The sequence below is a fragment of the Gasterosteus aculeatus genome, chromosome 3 (assembly GCF_964276395.1).
Source record: "Gasterosteus aculeatus chromosome 3, fGasAcu3.hap1.1, whole genome shotgun sequence".
NCBI lineage: Eukaryota > Metazoa > Chordata > Actinopteri > Perciformes > Gasterosteidae > Gasterosteus > Gasterosteus aculeatus.
Window position 1 is genome coordinate 19,066,786 of NC_135690.1, and position 20,821 is coordinate 19,087,606.

General features: G+C 49.3%; 3 protein-coding genes across 6 annotated transcripts; 2 read left to right on the top strand and 1 right to left on the bottom strand.

The window, feature by feature from the left end:
• Positions 1–88: 88 nt before the first annotated feature.
• Positions 89–6,299, bottom strand: fastk (Fas-activated serine/threonine kinase). Its single transcript, XM_040172168.2, has 11 exons — positions 5,957–6,299; positions 4,757–5,501; positions 3,276–3,591; positions 2,720–2,907; positions 2,436–2,584; positions 2,143–2,359; positions 1,894–2,053; positions 1,714–1,805; positions 1,067–1,643; positions 879–993; positions 89–710 (listed from the first exon to the last, which is right to left on the bottom strand). The coding sequence occupies exons 2-11, from the start codon at positions 5,457–5,459 to the stop codon at positions 624–626; spliced, it is 2,604 nt and encodes an 867-aa protein (XP_040028102.2). The 5' UTR covers positions 5,460–5,501; positions 5,957–6,299; the 3' UTR covers positions 89–623.
• afg3l2 (AFG3-like AAA ATPase 2) lies at positions 6,294–12,607 on the top strand. 2 transcript variants are annotated; one of them, XM_040170643.2, is made up of 17 exons: positions 6,294–6,434; positions 7,019–7,115; positions 7,215–7,283; positions 7,350–7,474; positions 7,548–7,700; positions 7,812–7,886; positions 8,066–8,187; positions 8,261–8,534; positions 8,611–8,748; positions 9,001–9,154; positions 9,901–10,008; positions 10,088–10,213; positions 10,290–10,400; positions 10,603–10,718; positions 10,807–11,007; positions 11,396–11,590; positions 11,835–12,607. In XM_040170643.2, the coding sequence occupies exons 1-17, from the start codon at positions 6,351–6,353 to the stop codon at positions 12,072–12,074; spliced, it is 2,388 nt and encodes a 795-aa protein (XP_040026577.1). In that variant the 5' UTR covers positions 6,294–6,350; the 3' UTR covers positions 12,075–12,607. The 2 variants fall into 2 exon arrangements, with proteins under 2 accessions (XP_040026577.1, XP_040026576.1); XM_040170642.2 differs by lacking the exon at positions 6,294–6,434 and adding an exon at positions 6,560–6,920.
• Positions 12,515–20,787, top strand: puf60a (poly-U binding splicing factor a). Of its 3 annotated transcripts, none has more exons than XM_078100105.1 (12): positions 12,515–12,800; positions 13,412–13,507; positions 13,851–13,924; positions 15,356–15,430; positions 15,515–15,565; positions 16,121–16,282; positions 17,499–17,591; positions 17,695–17,908; positions 18,647–18,831; positions 19,505–19,619; positions 19,954–20,138; positions 20,216–20,787. In XM_078100105.1, exons 1-12 carry the CDS (start codon positions 12,515–12,517, stop codon positions 20,513–20,515), a joined length of 1,836 nt encoding a protein of 611 aa, XP_077956231.1. In that variant the 3' UTR covers positions 20,516–20,787. The 3 variants fall into 3 exon arrangements, with proteins under 3 accessions (XP_077956231.1, XP_040026581.2, XP_077956232.1); XM_078100106.1 differs by having other exon boundaries at positions 12,660–12,800; positions 13,793–13,924; XM_040170647.2 differs by lacking the exon at positions 13,851–13,924 and having other exon boundaries at positions 12,607–12,800.
• The last annotated feature ends 34 nt before the right edge of the window (positions 20,788–20,821 follow it).

A 20,821-nucleotide genomic window follows, 5' to 3' on the forward strand; every position in this document is an offset into this window, starting at 1 on the left:
TTGTGTTCTTGTTGATTATGTACCCAGACGCATGACATACAAATAAATCTACTTGCTGATCGTCATAACGACGAGTGAAAACAAACAATACGGTTTCAGGTTTTTATAGATGTTTGAATGAATAAATTTATAGAATATAAACAAGCTTCTTTCCCCTCAAATCCCAATAAATAATTTGACCTGTGACCCAGACATTCATCACTAGCACAAACCTCCAGCCTTTTGCACACTCCCCCATGTTACCACAGTATTTACCCCACCCCATCAGAACTACAGTACCCATCAGCCCTTTCTCAGTCTGGATTTAGAAAACCGTGATGCACCAAAAACAGCCCCGCACATGCATCTTCAGTCGTTACCAAACTATAAAACATTCGCCGCTCCCTTATGCGGACCCCGATATGTCGCCAGTTCTCTGCCAACTGTGTTTGTGTCTCATTTAGTTAAAGTGACGTTTCTTCAGACAAAATGCGACGTAAAGGAAATCATCGGCCAAAGAGAAAAGTACAGAAGACAAACTCGTTGGTGAGATTCAGTCTCTTCACATCCCTCGTCCACTGATCAACTAGCAGTTTGTAGTCTGAACCAAAGGACAGGACGCTGCCCTCGGACTCGCGCCCGCGTCATAGCGGGACGTCTAGCAGCTTCTGGTGCAGGTACTGCTTCACCTCCTCGATGCCGTTCAGCTTCTCCAGCTCAGGGTACGGCAACTGAGAGGGAACAAGAACGTCACGTCACAAACGGAGACTGCGAGGCCGTCTGTGTGGAGCCAGAACCGTTGGATCTGGACTTCATAAGGAGCCCAGGTGACCAACTGATTCACGCATGAATTCACTGAGTCTAACTGGACCCAAAGGGGCACCGTGAGCGTGACCCACCTGGAGGATGACGTATCCCAGCAGCCTCAGGTGCCGGTCCCTCATGGCCCGCGAGCCCACCAGAACCTCGGAGTTGTGGCAGTAGTGCCACTTGTCGTTGACGGACATGATGACCCTGAGGAGACACAGAACTGGGTTACAATCAATCAATTCCGGTTCCCCTGGAGTACCAAGTGAGCAGGGCTGACCTCCGGATGTGTCTCTGGTCCATAGGGGGAGGGTCGGTGTCGGGGCGGGGCGGGGGGGTCCCTCTGTCGGCTCCCTGGCCCTCAGGATACAGACCTCCTTCATAGAAGCCCCCCAGGTCCCCTGCGCGCCCCGCCTCATCCTCCAGGATCTTCCCAATGGAGAACTGGAAGAGGGAGTCGGGGGCCGTGGTCCCGGTCGGTCCCTGGGCCCCCCCAGGGGGATCGTCAGAAGGGGGGCTGCTGAGGGTGGAGCTGTCCTGGCTCTCCAGAGAGTGCTCCTTGGCCAGGCTGGAGTAGAAGTCTGCTGTAGGGACGTAGTAAGGTTCGTATGGGGATCCTCCGGTGCCGGGCCTCGGGGGCTCCCCCGGGCCACGGTGGGGCAGGAAGGACCTGGGTTCCGTGGCCCCGCCCACCTGACACAGCTGATCAGGACCCTCTTGCAGCACCACAAACGGGGAGAACTTCTGGAACTCTGCAGTCACCACGGTAACCGCATCGTCAGCTGGTTTGGACTCAGGAAGGAGGCTGGTTCGGATTGGTAGAACCCGACCAGAGGAGTCCATCCACAGCAGGAAGTCTGAGGACCAAGAGGGGGTCATCAGAACCAGGCGGGGAATACTCGGTGTGTGTGGTACTCTGTGCGTTACCTGTATTGTATCCTGGTGCCAACACTTCATCCTGTTTGTAGTTCTGTTCTCCGACCAGCTGCCGCAGAGCTTCAGCCACCAGACCTTTGTAGCTGATGGAGACAAGATGGTCAGAACTCTCAAGAACCAGAGGAACCAGTCACATAAGGAGAATTAGTCCCAGTGGTGCAGCCCTCTTACCTGTATTTGCGGTTGACCTCGTCGGCGGTCAGGGCGTGGTCAAACATCAGGACCTTGTGGGCATCCTGCAGCCGCGGCCCGGAGTACTCTCGGTACTCCAGCTCCACGGCGGCGTCCAGCAGGGAGAGGTAGCGTCGGACAATCACTGCGTAGGGACTGTCTGAGGAGCACAGGGAGACACCGGGTGTGTTCTCGTACCGCCAAGTACTCCAGTGGTTGGATCTGATCTTCACTGTGTTTCATACTGACTGGTGACGTTGCTGATGAAGGCAGAGGAGAAGACGCGGTGCAGCACCGGGCCAGGGAAGTGTCCCAGCTGGAACAGGGACATGAGGATGTTGACGGTGGCGAGCGGCGAGCTGAGGGCCTTCAGCTCCACCACCTCCTCCAAGCGGGAGAAGAACTGCTGCTGGTTGGTGGGGCGGTAGCTCATCCTGCTGAACGGGAACACCAGCTTCTGAATCACCTGGGGACACGACAGACATACCTGCAGTGACGGACACCAACACCACTACACCAGGAGCACCTGTCCAGGTACCCACCTTACTGTCCAGGTACTCCGCCTTCTTCACCACAAAGTCTGCGATGGTGTCGAGCAGCCGGGTGTCTCTCAGCCGATGGCGAGCGACGTATTTAGCAATCAGAGCCATCGTGTACGGCGTGATGCTCTCCACCTTCTTAGGCAGCTCCTCTGTCAGAGGCAACGAGTCACGTGATCAGTAAAGTGGTGGAGAAAGACAAACGGATTGGCGTTACCATGGAGACATGGTGACATTGCAGTGCAAGTGGACATCGCTCTTCATCTACACAGGTGAGAAGAAGTCACCTGCCAGGCTGCTGATGAACCTCTCCTGCCTGTTCTGGTAGAACAGGTGAGAGCTGAAGATCAGCTCCAGACTCTTGTTGCTCGCCTCCCGAACGCACGCCGCCAACATCTCGTCCAACAGCGCCATCTCCTGGTCACGGACGCCGCTGACGCTCGCCAGCGTGTGTTTGACCAGACGCAAGATCTTCCTGAAAGACGAGATCAAAGCGGTCACGCGTGTTTATTATGAAACAAAATAAGATGCTATTTACGTTCCTTGATTGGGAAGAAACACCTGGACAGTGAGGTGCACGCAGGTGAGGCACCATTGCTATGACGCCTCCAACAATGAGCTGAGAACATTGAGGACCAGGAGCTTTACTCACGTTGTTTAGAAGAAACAGATTCTGACTCTTGGAATTATTGGACATAACGGTGAGCGTTGTTGTGTTTAGTTTCCATCTTTGATTTTTCTTCTTAATTGAATTAGCTTTATTCTGATGCTGAAGGTGAAGGAATGTCTCTTTACTGTCATGGCTGAAAACATGACAGTAACTTGATGATGTCACGCGCTCACCTGTTGGCCAGCAGCTGTTCGGGGTTTGGAGGATCGGTGGCACTCGCTGCAGCGGCGGCGGGCTCCTGCGGCTGCAGCAGGCGCCACTTGAGTCGGTAGTATGAGAGCAGCAGGAAGAGCGTCTGTGGGTGTCGCTCTCTCTCCAGGTTCTTCTCCAGGCCGGCCAGGCAGGCCTCCGTCAGAGGGTGCTGGCTGCCCATGTGCAGCTTCATGCTGGAGCTGAACACCATGGACACGTCCTTCTGGTTGAACTGGTTCAGTCGGGACTGAGACTCCGCCTCCAAAACCTGGACCACCTGAGAGTCACTGGGTAGACCTGGAGAGACCGTAATCCACACGAGACCACGTCAGACGCCATTAAGATGTTTACTGTGATCAGACCAGAACAACGCCATCGATTCAGGTTTCCTTTTCTAATGCTGAGCTCGTGAAAGCCCCCCTCACACACCTCAATGGGTCACATGATCCCCTCACACACCTCAATAGGTCACATGATCCCCTCACACACCTCAATGGGTCACATGATCCCCTCACACACCTCAATGGGTCACATGATCCCCTCACACACCTCAATGGGTCACATGATAAGTCTACTTCCCCGTATGGAGCACAGAGCAGCACACCTGTGTTACCTGAGCTCTCCTCCTCCTTCCAGTCAGTCCTCAGTGAAATGAGAACAAACACATTTTAACATGTCGCACACAAGCCAACCAGTGAGTGACATGATGCAGCAGAATGCTTCAGCTGAAACACCAGAGAAGCTGCTTTGTGTTGACTAAAGCCGCCGCGTGTTTCTGCGTCTTTACGCGTCGACGCACTGGTTTCACTTCCTGGTTGTAAAGTCCTGCGTGTGTTGCAGAGCGATTCACCTCCAGAACAACAGGTGGAGTCACATGTTTTGTTGAAGACGACCTGGAGAGTCACGTCTTTGTGTGTGGAAGTCGCTGGTTGCTTTATTTATGTATCATAGACTTTATTGCCCCGTGCATCCACACTGCTGCTTTTCATCAAGGACACATTTGTCCCGTATTTTCCTCCACGACTTTGTCCCCCTCGTTTGTGGAGATCTCCCTCCATGAATCAGAGGCCATCCGGCGTCCTCATAGTCCGCCAATGACGGCTTGTACAAGCGCTCATATTTAAAAGCTCTTCAATCTGATCCGTTCTCTCGTAAACGTTCTTCCTTTTAATAACGGCCGTATTGTGCTGTGAAAACGGAGACGTGAGACTCCGTAAAGGACGTAGTCAGAGACCAATCACAGCCTGCTGCTGCAGGACGCTGCAAAGCTTTAGACGCTAGTCTACAAAAATGGGTCGACGAACAGAAAGAGGAGTGAAAAGACACGCAAGGGACACGAAATGGACACGCAAGGACGAAAAGACACGCAAGGGACACACAAGGGACAGGCACGGGGCTCTTGCGTGTCCCTTGCGTGTCTCTGAAAACGCGGAAGCATAAACTGGGCTTACGGGTGACTCACCGAGCGCGGCCACAGCGTACAGACAGTTGACGATGCTGAAGTTGTCGAACTTGGCGCAGTCGTTGACGATGGCGTTGCAGAGCGTGTGGAAGTCCTGGTGCTCCAGGATCTCACGCCCGTCGGGGGCCTCGGTGTCAGGGCCCCCCCCCCCTCCCCGCGCAGGGGGCGAGGCCTGCAGCAGCTGCCCGATCTTCTGCAGGGCAACGGGGTAGTGGTTGTGGGAGATCTTGGCAGGGTTCTGGGCGACCCAGCGCAGCACCTCGTCAGGGCGCCGCGAGCGCTCGATGAGCCTCTTCATGGTGAAGAACGTGTCGTAACTCATCTTCTCGTGGATGAAGTTCCACGTCTTCTTCTTGCCACCGGCCACACTTCCGGCCGGCACTCCGCCTCCATATGTGTGGAAATAGCCGGGGTGCTGATAGTGGGGGGGCAGCAGAGGCGGAGCCAGGTGGCCGTGGTAGTGAAAGTGCGCTCCACGGGGGGCGTCAAGGCGACCCTGGTACAGCGGGTAGGGAGGGGGGAGGTGAGGGTGGTGGGGGTTGGAGGCTTCGAGCATTGCAATTCCCGCCCGTCGGCCCTGTTTAACCCCACCTCCTCCGCCTCCTCCCGCAGGGCTGTAGAGGCGGGCATACATGTTGACTGACAGGGAGGTGGGGCGGGGCGCTCGGCTCAGGAGGCGCCGCCCAGTGGACAAACACAGCATAGTCCAACAGCCAGGACGCCCGGAGGAAACAGCACACCACTCCTGTGGGGGGGTCACCGAAATGTGAACACACATGTGAGGATGATTTGATGACGTTCTGTCATCTTTCACAAAAAGATAACGGCAACAAGCTAAACTAACTCAAAACTAGCTAACCGAGTCAACAGGCTAAACTAAGATAAACCAAGACAACAAGGCTACTTTCTATTCAAGTTAAACAATCGAAGGCTAAGACGACTCAGTTAATACAAGCTAACAAATGATACAGGCTGGACTAACTTAGTTAACACAAGCTAACCAAGGCTAAGACTCCACTAAGTTAATACAAGCTAACCAATGCTCCAGGCCTCGCAACCTAAAACAAGCTAACCCTAACTAGCGGTCAGCTCCGATCCGCCACCAGCTGATCTGTTAGCCTGTTAGCTTCAGCGTGTCCTTCGCTCAGCCGTATGAACGCGTCATTAACCGGGTAACAGCTCCGGGTACTCGGTGTTTACCTCATAGCTCGGTCACACTGGCGGCTCTGTGAAACACCTGCGGCCGCAGAGAGGGCGGCTTCACCGGAGAGGCAGTCAGCGGTCAGCCGCTTCATTCCTCCACACAAGCCGCAGACGCCATCCCGGTCTTCTTCTTCTTCGTCTCAATTAGCGGCAGACCTGACGGGGTGTTGCTGCCCCCCACAGGCCCCCTGCGACACGCGTCGCGGTTTAAGTGTCATTAACCCGCGACGCGTGTGCGTGGGGGAACGTGTGAGACACTCCGTGGCAGCAGGTGGCGCTTCACCTGCTCCTCGGCCTTCATTGGACCAGTAGACGCGGGGTAAAGATGGCGGAGCGGAGCGGTTACGGAACCCAAACTTCGCTCTGGACTCGTGCTTAGCGGCTCGTGAGGATGGCTCACCGGTACCTGCGGCTGTCCGCCGGCTGGACGAGCGCCTTGCGGCAGCTGCTGGCCTCCAACGCGCCGGTCCGCCATGTAGGTGACAACATGCTAACATGCTAACGGGGATACGCAGCTGTTTAGTGACACGAGCGTAACGTCACCTGTGTGACGTTTTGCAGTCAGTGACGTAACCTTGATATTAAACCAGCTACGGCTTCAGGGAGGAGAAGGAGACTAGTAATACGAGGAGAAGGAGACAAGGAAAAGGAGTAAGGGGAGACGAGTAGTAGAAGGAGGGGATGACTAGTAGCAAAAGAAGGAGACAAGTAATCGGGAAAGGAGACAAAGGAGACGAGTACTATAAAGGAGGACAAGACGAGTAGTAGTAGTAGTAGGAGGAGGGAGGAGAAGATGAGGAGAAGAAGAAGACATCCATAAACCAGTATTGATCTGGATGGTTGCATGTGTTCTCCTGCTGTTCTTTGGGTTAAACTAATCAATGGCTCTGATTGGCTGTCTGACGTGTGTCAAATGACCTCATCCTGTGTTTTAATAAGGATTATGAGCCGTTGTTTACTGGTGAGATGAAACAGTTGCTCCCAGAGACCTGCAGGTCATTGATCACTGATTTGTGATTGTTATCATTGTTATATCTGAGTCTATTTCCTGTATGTCAGGTGACGTGTTTGGCCATGGGACAGGGGGAGAGGGGGCGGAGCCTCGTGTGTGACCTGCAGGGAGTTTACACGAGGCTGAGCTCTAGACCACCTAAAGGTAGGGGTGGGTGTGTGTGTGTGTGTGTGTGTGTGTGTGTGTGTGTGTGTGTGTGTGTGAGACACACAAAGTACAGTGATGTGTTGTTGTTTTTTTCAGGTTTTGAAAAATATTTTCCAGGAAGTCAGAAAACTCAAAAAAACAGTGACGACGGAGCAACGACCAAAGGTAGAAATTTACACCTCATCTACGCCCGCGTCCCCCCATGTACCCCTTAACTTTGGATTTCCTCAGAGGCTAAACCGGCCAACGCGCAGAGATCCTCCGGGAGGTCAGGAGGAGGATCAGGAGGAGCAGGAGGATCAGGAAAGCGAGGAGGCCGTAAGGAGGAGTCCCACTGGTATAGCCGTCTGCAGAAGGTCAGTATGTGGAGGTGCGACTGTCACCAGAACTCTCACAGTGGTGTGGGGCTCACGTCAGGTGGTGTTTCAGGGAGATGTTCCCTGGGAGGATAAAGACTTCCGGATGTTCCTCCTGAGCGGCGCGGCCTTCTGGACCACCATCACCTACTACTTCTTCTTCAGGGACGGAGGGCGAGAGGTCACCTGGAAGGACTTCCTCAACAACCACCTGTCCAAAGGAGCGGTGAGGAACATCTTACTAAAGATCTCTACTGACCGCTCACCGGCAGCTGTAAAGGCTCTTTTCCTGATACCACCACCCTTCTGTGGTGTAACTGTCTGCGTGGTCCTCCAGGTGGACCGCTTGGAGGTGGTTAACAAGCGCTATGTTAAAGTGGTCTTCTCTCCAGGGAAGACACCGGTGGATGGGGTGAGTTATGCTAAAAATGATGAGACGGATACGTTGATACTTTACTATTTTGTAGGTTTTATTTTAGGCTGATTTCCTCATGTAATGGTTTGGGAGACGTATTGTTCCATAGATCACAGGAACCTAGACGCTCCGGCCTGCTGATGGAAGCAGGATGTTCATCTGTTGGTGTCTTTCAGTATGTGTGGTTCAACATTGGCAGCGTGGACACCTTCGAGAGGAACCTGGAGACGGCTCAGTACGAGCTCGGCATCGAGGGGGAGAACCGAGTGCCGGTGGTGTATTCCACGGAGAGTGATGGGTGAGGAACCTTGCCTTTACCTCACTTCATACCGGGTTCAGACTTTCACCCTCATGCTGTGCTTCCTCCTTAGCACCTTCCTGCTGAGCATGCTCCCCACGGTGCTCATCATCGGCTTCCTGCTCTTCATGCTGCGGCGGGGGCCAGCGGGGGCGGGGCGCCCCGGCCGGGGGATGGGCGGGCTCTTCAGCGTCAGCGAGACCACGGCCAAGATACTGAAGGATGAGATCGACGTGAAGTTCAAAGACGTGGCGGGCTGCGAGGAGGCCAAGCTTGAGATCATGGAGTTTGTCAATTTCCTGAAGAACCCCAAACAGTATGAGGACCTGGGCGCCAAAATCCCCAAGGTGAGGTTTAGATGTCCAAGGACCAAGACCATAGGTTGAGGGTTGAGCTCCTCATGGTTCTTCATCATCTGCGTAGGGAGCCATCTTGACAGGTCCTCCAGGAACAGGAAAGACTCTTCTGGCCAAAGCCACGGCCGGTGAGGCCGACGTACCGTTCATCACCGTCAACGGCTCTGAGTTTCTGGAGATGTTTGTGGGGGTCGGCCCCGCTAGGGTGAGGAACACACACACTGACCCCTACACATACCCACACCGAATCTGCAGTGATTGGCTGCTGGAGATGATTAGTGACCGGAGGTGGAGCTATTGATGAAGCTAGAGTTTATTTAAAAATAACTTGGAAGTTAGCTCAAAGTCAATATGTAAATTTGCTAAAACACAAACAATATTGTAGCTCAGATCAATATCCATCAACGGCGGCGGCGGATTGACCTCAGACCTTGTCCCAACGCCACTTCCTGTGCAGGTCAGAGATCTGTTTGTCATGGCGAGGAAGAACGCTCCCTGCATCCTCTTCATTGACGAGATTGACGCTGTGGGACGGAAGCGAGGGCGAGGGAACTTCGGAGGACAGAGTGAGCAGGAGAACACGCTGAACCAGCTGCTGGTGGAGATGGACGGTGGGTGGAGACAAAGCTGCATTCTGTGCAGTGACCAGCAGGGGGCGACTCCTCTGCTCCCATAGACGTCTATGAGGAAATGACTCTACTTCTCTGTAGTGACCAGCAGGGGGCGACTCCTCTGCTCCCATAGACGTCTATGAGGAAATGACTCTACTTCCCTCTGGATTCATTCCCTCAGTAAACATTGTGCGGGAGCTATTATTTAGTCATTGGATCACTAATAATGCTGTGGGCACCTGGAGGTTACTTAGGAGCGTAGTCAGGTGGGACCAGCATGCACCTGGGTGACAAATGGTTTTTACCAGTGAGACAAAGCGACAGAGGAAGGCAGACAACTTTTAATGTTTGTGTTCTGGTGGATTCTATGAAAAAATAAGAAACAACAAGAAACAATTTTTTACTGCGTGAAAGAAAACATACGAGGTGAAGCCCTTTGATTCAAAGGACAAACGACCACTACACGTTGTAAACATGAGTTTATGGTCTCAGTCTCTAGTTTCAAGTATTATTATACAACATGATGTTCATTTAGTAAATGATGGTCCATTTAGAGTCAAACAGACCATGAAGCAGGGGACGCTTTAGGGCGGGGCTACACTCTGGTTGTACACGGCATCTCTACGTCCGCGCAGTCCTGGTTTCCACCCCAAATCATCAGGTTTTAAGATACATGGAACAACAAAGTTTCCTTTTTAACTACAACTACCCGAATGAGCTCTTCCCTAAACTCTTCTCTGCTTCAGGGTTCAACACGGCAACCAACGTTGTGGTTCTAGCAGGAACCAACAGACCTGACATCCTGGACCCGGCTCTGATGAGACCCGGACGCTTTGACCGACAGATCTACATCGGTGAGAAACCGTTCACGGCGACCTTTTGAAGGTCAAGTCCTCCTCTCTAAAAGATGGAAACGCTGTGTTTGTGCCCCAGGTCACCCTGATATCAAAGGTCGAGCCTCCATTTTTAAAGTCCATCTACGCCCTCTGAAGCTGGAGGAGGACTTGGACAAAGACGCTCTGGCCAGGAAGATGGCCGCCCTCACACCTGGATTCTCAGGTAAGCACGCCGCTCATCTTCCCCTTCCTCTAATAGCCGAGCCCTCCATCTCATGGGTTTCCTCTCTGTCTGTCAGGTGCCGACATCGCCAACGTCTGCAACGAGGCGGCTCTGATCGCTGCTCGCCACCTGTCAGACGCCATCGATCAGAAACACTTTGAGCAGGCCATCGAGAGGGTGATAGGAGGTGAGACCTGAGTCCTTGCTCTTCTCCTTCCCCCTCGTCTACCACTCATCATACGGTGTGTTGTGTGAAGTTAAACCAGGTGCCCTATAATCCAGAGGGTGAGGCAGGCGAGATGTCTATAGACCTGGTTCCTCATGGGGAACACGCCTCTGCCGGTGATGGTCCAGAAGGACTCCTTGAGGTGACCATGTCTGTGTTGCAGGTCTGGAGAAGAAGACTCAGGTGCTGCAGCCTGAGGAGAAGAAGACCGTGGCGTACCACGAGGCCGGTCATGCTGTCGCCGGTTGGTTCCTGGAGCACGCCGACCCTCTGCTGAAGGTCACACCTCCTGTTCTACTCCCTCCTCATGCCTGTTTTGTCAGGACACGTCCCACAGGTGTGACAGAAGATGTTGTTGCCTGTGCAGGTGTCCATCATCCCCAGAGGGAAAGGTCTGGGTTACGCTCAGTACCTCCCCAAAGAGCAGTACCTGTACACCAAGGAGCAGCTGCTGGACCGTATGTGTATGACTCTGGGAGGAAGAGTCTCAGAAGAGATCTTCTTCGGACGCATAACCACGGGAGCTCAGGACGACCTCCGTAAGGTCACGCAGAGCGCCTACGCACAGGTCAGAGGTCGCGCAGAGCGCCTACAAACAGGTCAGAGGTCAATGGGTTGAGGTGTAGAAGTCCGTTGTTCCTCAGAAGGTTCTGATCTGACATGACCCAGGTCTTTCGAAGTGATCTCCATGGTAACTGCTGACTACACATTAAGCAAAGGTGCTTCAAAGCTTCCTTTTGGCTCCGGCAAAGGAAACACTGGACCTTCCAAAGAGATCATGCCGACCCACGATGCCTCGTGACGCTTTATGAAAACAAACAAATGTTTTATACAGTCGTAACGACCGGTGTTCATTTTCTACTTATTGATTTACTGTGTAACGAGTTCATCGTCATTAATAAAACGAATGAATGTACACAAGTCTTTTTACATGATGATGGTTCTTCTCGCTGCAGATTGTACAGTTCGGCATGAACGAGAAGGTGGGTCAGGTCTCCTTCGACCTCCCTCGGCAAGGCGAGATGGTTTTGGAGAAACCGTACAGCGAAGCCACGGCCCGGCTCATCGACACTGAGGTCCGCGTTCTGATCAGCGAGGCCCACCGGAGAACCCACCTCCTGCTGAGTGACAAGAAGCCAGAGGTGGAGAAGGTACCAGAGAGTCAGCTGGATTGTGTGTGAGAAGATTCTGTGTGTGAGAAGCAGGGTTCTATGTCTGGTTTTCACAACTGGTAGAACAATGAGGAATTCCGATCCCCTCCTCTGTCTCCTCCTTTTTCTCCTCCGTCTACTAATTCCTATCCTCCCTCTTCTCCTTGGTAGAACCCTGAGAAGCAGGGTTCTAGGTCTTGAATAACTGAGAACACGCCTCCTTTGGGGTTGTGTGTTCCTGCAGGTTGCGCTGCGCCTCCTAGAGAAAGAGGTTCTGGATAAGAGTGACATGGTGGAGCTGCTGGGGAAGCGTCCGTTCGTGGAGAAGTCAACGTACGAGGACTTTGTGGAGGGAACCGGCGGCCTGGAGGAGGACACAACGCTGCCGGAGGGTCTGAAGGACTGGAACCAGGAGAGGAAGGAAAAGGAGGAGAGCCAGGAGGACCAGGTGGCCCGGCAGATCTCTGGAGGAATGCCTTTCTAGAGCCCGTGGAGGGGTTCTGGCGCATCACTCGCACATTTATCTCAAATATCCTCCACTCCATGAATTCTCCTTTCACAGAGCAGTTCTCCTTCTCCGAGGCGGGGAACCCTCTCACAGACCTCCTTGTGGTTCTTGAACCCGGTGAAACATCTGAGTTTAGGTGCTAGATGTGTTCTCTGGTTCCAGTTAGTCCCTGGCTTCTCCACAATAAAGCCCCCAATAGACGGGTGAGGGTGTTCTGTCTTCATCATCAGCGCGGTCACCGTGGTAACTGAATGCTAACATGAAAGCTACTTTGAGCTATCTCTACCAATCAGCCTTTGATGAGTCAGTGATCAGTGTGTGCTGTGGTATGACGTAACAATAATGTGTATCTGTGTTCATTAGTCAATGTTTCATCATTTGAATAAATCAATAATTGATCAACTGTTTTAAACTCAATGAAGGCTTTATTTAAAAAGTTGCGTCGACAGTTTTTATCAAGACAAAGTTTGTGTTCAAGTAACGAGTTAATAAACATTAATTACAGAAAATACACGTGCACTGTAAATGTTTGTCCACAAATCCTGCAGTCTTTTAATCTGAAGCCCCTCAAACCGGAAGTGGCGCTGGACGGAAGTGCAGCTGCGGGTCACAGCGGAGACAAACAGACGTCACAATCAGGACGCGCCGGTAATCTCGGCTCAGCGGGAGATCAGCTGCTGCATGGCGGTCACAGTCTCCACGGTATGGACACTAAAGCGCGTCCCTCTGTCCACGGACCCTGGTGGAGACATGCTAAGCTAATGCTAACAAGCGGCACCGGACGGACCGAAATCAATGAAGCTGATCAGATGCAAAGCTTGTTATCGGGTTTATTGATCGGTAGTATGTCGATAGTGTGATCAGAATATATATGAATCTGATATTATGGATTGATCCATTGGGAGAACTCCAATTTTTATAAATAAAGCTAATTATTATTTAATAATAAATGGCATATATCGATATTTCCGTGAACTGAAATCATGATGGATGTCCTTTATTAATTGATTTATTTGTAGACCAAAAAATTTATTCATTATAAATGTATTATTAAAAGTCTTATTGTATCTATTATTTTATTATTTATATATATATATATATATATATATATATATATATATATATATATTGGAGCATGTTCAGGCAAAAGGGAATTTATTTGAAAATATAGCATATATAGAATACAATTTATATAATATGTAAAACATATGTATATGTAGAATATGTATAGAATAAATTACATACAAATTTGAATAATATATATTCCTGAGGCTCCTGACTTTGTTTTGGTCACCTGGTGGTGGCGTCCACAGGTGGTGCCAGCTCTCATCATGGAGAACAAACCAAGAACCTCCACCAAGCTGGGCCTTCCACCCCTCACCCCAAACCAGCAGGAGGCGCTGCAAAAGGTAACACACAGCTGTGTGTGTGATGTGTGTGAGTGAGGTCCGATCCCAGTGTCCCTCTACGCCCCGAACCCTCAATCTCCACCGTGTGTGTGTGTGTGTGTGTGTGTAGGGATGTTGAAGGTGCATAACAAAACAATAAGTTAAATAACAAAACCTAAACTGCATCACAGTCACATGGTAATACAAACAGTACCCGTCCACCCGTGTGTTCTTATTAGCTCACTATATGAGTAGTTTGTGCAGCAGCTCACTCTTTTCTGCAACACTGTCTATGTGTCACTGCAGCATCTGCAGAACATCTGTCCGAGTAGCCATCAGCATCAAAGCCAGTGTTTCCCTATAGGTTTACAGCTTGAGGGTCGGGGGGCTGCCTATGCGGAAGAACCAGGGTGGCACGCACACACAGCGGACAGCAAGGTGGGACTGGGTGGAACTCCCGCTTTCTATCAACTCCTTTTTGTTATTAAAATCGAGTTTGGAGAAATTCTTCAATTCTGTGATATCGGTGAATACCGCCCTCATTTTGACTTACTCTTACAACGAAGCTGGTGTAGTGACGTCAGCTGCGCAAATGTCCAGTAATATCTGGTGGTCCATGTTCGATACGTAACGTAGATGATTACTGGCATATCCTCTTTACGTGCAAAGGCACAGCAGAATACAGGATCGAAGTGCGAATGCGCAACGTAGGTTTTTCGCTTGTCCGCAATGAAGAGACTGTAAAATCACTGCTTATTCTGCCACTTATTTTGTATTTTATTATCCATAACTGCTACATTTGTCATCGTAACGTCTAAACATTTGGTATAACTCGGATATAGTATATGTAACAGTAAAAAAATACAAGTTTATTAAATAAAATGATTTAATAAACATTTTTATGTAGGAATTGCACGTCACTGACTCTGGTTCAAAGCGATATGGTTGTAGAGGGTATCTTACAACTTCAGAGATATTGACTATAAAATCAATGGAATGATTGGAATCATACAATAATTACATTTCTATCACAGATCAGTAGTCAAATATTTATTTATTTAGACTATTTTTGTTCTTCGCTGCACGGCGTGCCATGCGGGACTCACACCAGCAGCATGGAGGAGGCGTTAGCTCTCATTAGCATTAGCGCCTCAAACGGCTCACTTTGAGCCATTAATAATGATCCTTATTATTATAATTATTATTATTTTGACCTATGTCATCTTTAAATCAGATCATCTCGATGATTCATTTAACCGGATCATAACGGTCTCAATTGTCAAGCTAACGTTAGCGAGGCTAGCTTGTAGGATACATTATCTCATCTGTGAAAAGTCCACGCAACCTTCTTCCATCATACCACTGTCACCATCGGTGGTTTTTCAAATAAGTTTCAAGATTTTTAAATATCGTAATGCACCTTCCTCCAGACATCTAGTCTTTTATCCCGGAGCTTTTCAATTCCACCTTTAAAAGATGAACGTTTCGGTACTGGTGCCGTGCTCTCTGCGAGCGGGTGTTGAATGGACTGATTGACATTCACCGAAATCAAAGAGTAAAAAAGGAAACCATGAGTGTGAATACAAGACGGAGGAGAATAAATGTCAGTCAGTGATTATTAACTTTGGATTAGATTCAGAGTAATATTGCTGGTCCAATATTGGATCGGCAAAGACCCTGTCTGCCCCCCAGGGACTTCCCTGGTGTCCTCTATGGCCAGTTTACCCCTACGTGTGTACACCTGTGTCTCTACGTGTGTGTCAGTGTGTAATGTGTCTGTGTGTGTGTGTGTGTGTGTGTGTGTGTGTGTGTGTGTGTGTGTGTGTGTGTACTTACGGTGGTCTGTGATTGGTTGTTCTCTGTCTGCAGGCTAAGAAGTACTGCATGGAGCAGAGCATCAACAGTGTCCTCATCAAACAGACTCAGAAGCTCAGCAGCCTGCAGGTAGACAAGATGTCCATCATGCTGTAACCATGACAACAGCATTCAAACTGAGACCTGAGCTGTCTGACCCTCTCTGTCTTCCAGATGGCGTCTCTGTCCATGGGCCTGGGTGATGCTCTGTCTCCTCTACAATCGGTAAGTAATGCTTTTGTGAGGCGGTAGAGCCTACATTTCCCACAATGCATCTGGCCCAAGACCCCAGTTTCTGCATCAATGTGTTGGTATACTTTTGCAATTATGGAATGCCGTTTTAGTCTAAATTAAATGAATGAATAAATACATAAATACATGAAATATGCATTTGAAATACATCCTGAAATAAATAAATGAGGCAATAAATACATAAATATTAAATATATTTAATTATTTCATGGTACTTTTATTTCATAATGCCACTTTTCATTTCATGGTACTTTTATTTCATAATGCCACTTTTCATTTCATGGTACTTTTATTTCATAATGCCACTTTTCATTTCATGGTACTTTTATTTCATAATGCCACTTTTCATTTCCAGAGTCTTTTATTTCATAATGCTTCGAGGTAGTATGCTAGCATTAGAAGATCAAATCGATCAACATGGCTGACAAGCAGCAGCTGGGCGTTGTTGGTTTCCTTCAGCCATGCTGTGGCTCTGGTTGTGGTGTTTCTAGTTTCCTGTTTAACCTGTGACCTTCTGTTGGTGTTCAGGTAGCAGCTCAGCGTCAGAGAGCTCTGGCTATCATGTGTCGAGTTTACGTGGGCTCCATCTACTACGAGCTGGGTGAGGACACCATCAGACAGGCCTTTGCTCCCTTCGGACCCATCAAGAGCATCGACATGTCGTGGGACTCTGTTACCATGAAACACAAGGTCGGACTGCCACATTCTCTCATCCCTCATTTTCTGTCCTCTTCCTGTCCCTGTGGTTCTTGGGCTGGATGTTGGTGGTGGCAGCAAGGAGTTCCAGGTCAGAGGAGACGTATAATCCCTCAAGCCTGTTCAGATCCTGATCCGACCGACTCGGCTGACCCCTTGTTCATAATTATTAGATTAGAAGCTCTTTCTCGGGCTCAAGGATAACTTGACCTGACTAGCTTTACTAGATACATGCTTACATGGAATTTGAACTCTGAAACAAGATTCTTAGAACCCATACAGAGGAGGATCAACCTGAATGGAAAGGAACAACTTCCTAAAGGCGCCCTTTAATGTGGTACAGTTGTCCCAGAACGGTCTGGTAGTGCAGCCTGACGTGGTCTTCTGAGGCAGTAGAGTTGAACCACTCCAGCTGGTGTGGAGTCTTTCTCACTTAATGTCAGCTATGATCGGCTCCAGCTCCCACACAGTTGTATCCGTGGTGACTCTGGGTACGCAAGGCCAGGCCTTTTATTTGTATAGCACATTTCAACAACAAGGCAATTAAAAGTGGTTCACATAAAACCATAAAGCAGGAGATTTACAAACGGTGAAGAACATTGATTGAAACATAAAGGATAAACAGTCATTAAACAGATTTAAATCAACATTTATTGCTAAAATATGTTTGACATACAAGGAATTTGACACTACATCACATGGTGGTTGGTGCATAACATTGGACAGTAAGACAATGAGACAACAAGACAAATTCAATTTACAAATTGGCAATTCAACTCTATAAAATAGAAGGCCATGTGTTAGGGGGATATAGAATAAAAGTTTAGAAGAAAAGAGAAAAATAAAATTCAATTTAAAATAAAGTGCACAGGCAAACAGAACCACACCGTGTGTTGAGTGTATGTGAACGTGTGAATAGAGTGAAAAGGGGGTTTACGTTTAAACACTAAAACTAAAGTGAACTTTGGAGTGCAGTTAAAGTACCAAAATGCAGAAATCAAGTCTTTAATCTAGATTTAAAGGAGCTGAAGGACTCTGCAGACCAGCAGATTTCTGGGACTTGGTTTCCAGATATGTGGAGCAAAGAAAGCTGCTCATCAGGAATGTTACAGGCTTCCTCCGGCTTGCTCTGCTGGAGCGCCGTGTCGAGGAGCTATGAGCCCTTTTCTTCATTGAAGCTCGAGTAAATCGTTCTAATGTTTGTCTGCAGGGTTTTGCCTTCGTAGAGTACGAGATGCCCGAAGCAGCTCAGCTAGCTCTGGAACAGATGAACTCCATCGTCTTGGGAGGCAGAAGCATCAAGGTCAGTGCAGTTTAAACCAGATATCAGTATAAAACATCTCCTACCTACTGACCAGTAGGTTGTTCATCATCACACGTCTTTTTGCCTGCTGTTTGTCCTGCAGGTTGGGAGGCCCAGTAACATCGGCCAGGCTCAGCCAATCATCGACCAGCTGGCAGAGGAGGCACGGGCCTTTAACAGAATCTACGTGGCGTCGGTTCACCCCGACCTCTCCCACGACGATATCAAGAGCGTCTTTGAGGCCTTCGGAAGGATCAAGTCCTGCACGTTGGTCCGAGAGCCAGTCAGCGGACGGCACAAAGGCTTTGGCTTTGTCGGTGAGCTTCAATAACAACAAGGCTAATGCTGCAGGAACCAAAGATGCATCAGAGATATACGGGATATATACCAGAGATAGACTATAGATGTACCAAATATGATCAGAGATATACGGGATATATACCAGAGATAGACTATAGATGTACCAAATATGATCAGAGATATACGGGATATATACCAGAGATAGACTATAGATGTACCAAATATGATCAGAGATACCAGAGACAGAACGTAAATATATCACATATATACTGTATATAATACTTATACCAGACGTATATCAGAGATGGACCAGATATACAAGATATTTACAAGATACATATCAGAAATATCATTCAATTCATTTTATTTTGTACAGCCCAAATCTATCTAAACTTTTTATATCTTTGTAATCATATGCAAGATTTTCAGTAATGCATGTATACGTTTTCAACAATATATATATATATATATATATATATATATATATATATACAACCTTTTCATATGTGCACGCATGAGTGTTTCAGATACGTATAAATGTTTCACATGTAAACATATACAAGAGATCTAACAAATATAAGCATTGATATGCTATGGAGATATTTACACTCTCTGGGTTTTGGGACAAAACAACATGTCAAAGGTTTAGAAGGTATGATGTGTATGTAATGAATAGAGGCACCTGACGGGACGTAGTGGAGGCGACGTCCTGTTCTCCACTGGAGCTAACACGCTAATGGTTGTGATGGTTCCAGAGTACGATAGGGCTCAGTCTGCTCTGGACGCCGTTTCCTCCATGAACCTTTTTGACCTGGGGGGCCAGTACCTCAGGGTGGGGAAAGCCGTGACTCCTCCCATACCTCTTTTCACACCGACCGCTGCTGGAGGACTCCTTCCCCCAGCCGCCGCCATGGCCGCCGCCGCCAAGATCAATGCTCAGGTAGCTCAAGAAGCTCCGCCCACAAATAATAATAAATACATTATATTTACAACGCAATCTTCATCAACAGAGCCAGCAAAACATAGTAAACAAGTAAAAGCGAGTAAAAAACACCTCCTGAATAAGTCCAGTGATCCATTTGTGCGGCGCTGCTGAGCAGACGGCCCGGTCGCCAAGGCGCGGAGGCTTACAGATTTTCGTAAGCCACTCTGAGGGTGCGGGAGAAGATCCTGTTCCTCACACACAGATTCCAGGTCCAAGTTCCCGATTATTAGTTTTGACACCTTATAATACACAACTGTATGTGCATCGCTTCCTGATCTGTGCTTCTTGATTAATGGTAAAAAACGTGTGATCTCCCCGTCACCCGTCCATCATTACCTGTGTCAAATGCACCCCCCTGTCACACTGTTACACACCCACACCATGTGGTACACAGACATCACAAGAAGTACCGTAGTATGACATGAAGTACTGTTATATGACATGAACTTTGGAATTCTTTACTTTATTAATGTGTATAGGATATCCCACTTATTATTCACAGTACCTTCTTAAGTATTTATACACCTGATCTTATTTGTTTACTCACTGTTTGATATATTTTACGCAGTAATTAGTCAATGTAGGTGTATTTTATTTATTAATATATGTTGTTCTGTGGTGCGTTCAGGAGTCGGTTGGAGCGTCAGTGCTCAAAGCTCTGGCTGGACCAGCTCTTCTCTCTCAGCAGCTGGGAGGACTTCCTCAGGCCGCCATGGCTGTTCCGGCTCCGGGTGTCACCACAGGTAGAACGCCTACAGTCCCGCCCACAGACATTTAAATCCCGCCTCCACTGCTGTCAGTCCATCTCATGGTCAGCTGCCTTCCCCCCAAAAAGTTACTTGTCTTAAAATCGTAAAAAGTATTGAATCCAGCTGGAGGCTCAGGAGGCCTCATGCTCTTTGGTTCGTGGACGTTCCTGTTGTTGGATGGTCAAATACTGCATTCTGCAGGAGGTGGAGTTAATAACAGCTTTTCCCTGGAGAGGGAGGTAAAACCAGTGCTCCCACCATCTGCAGCAGTCTGGGACCAGCGCCGCCCGTCTGACCATCCTGTCCACGTGCTTTCTGTCTGCTTCAGATGGAACCCTGGCTCGACCCGGCCTTTCTCAGGTGGGTTTGGTGAACCCGGTGCTGGCCACGCCCCCGGGCCCGGTGCCCTCTGTTGGCTCTGAGGTGAAGGAGGAGGAGCAGAGGGGCGGAGCCATGGAGCCGCTCAGCGAGCAGGAGCACGGGGTGATGAGGAAAGCTATCCGCCAGCAGGAGGTACGGGTGGGAAAGGCACTACATGGAGGGTGGATCATGCAGTCCCTGTGTTGTTAAGGTTTTCTGGTCCCCTTTAGTCCACCGTGATGGTCCTGAGGAACATGGTCGGACCCGAAGACATCGATGACGACCTTGAGGCTGAGGTCACCGAGGAGTGCGGTAAATTCGGGCGGGTGAGGCGCGTTGTCGTTTACCGTGAGCGGCAGGGCGAGGAGGACGACGCCGACGTCATCGTCAAGATCTTCGTGGAGTTTTCAGAGGCGGCTGAGATGAGCCGAGCCGCCCGGGCACTGAACCGACGGTGGTACGCAGGACGGCAGGTGGTCGCCGAGGAGTATGAAAGGGAGGGGTTCAACCGGGGCGACCTGACGGCGTAGAACACACACACAGCAAATAGACTGTATTCAAAGGGAAGCCAGCGTCCTGGGTGGCCCCCTGCTGGCATTCACACACATGATCTCACTAGGAGGACGCCAGTGGGATCCTGTTTCACCACAATGGAACACAAACAACACACTGACAGAACAAAAAGGACTCAGACCTGAAAACGACCATCAAATCGTATCAATCAAAGAATTGATAAGTTATTGTGAATCCTTCTAAAATGATTAAACGTCTCACACCAGGATGACGGACGTGATTGACCTGAGACATCTGGGTGTGATTATTGACGTGGTGATTGA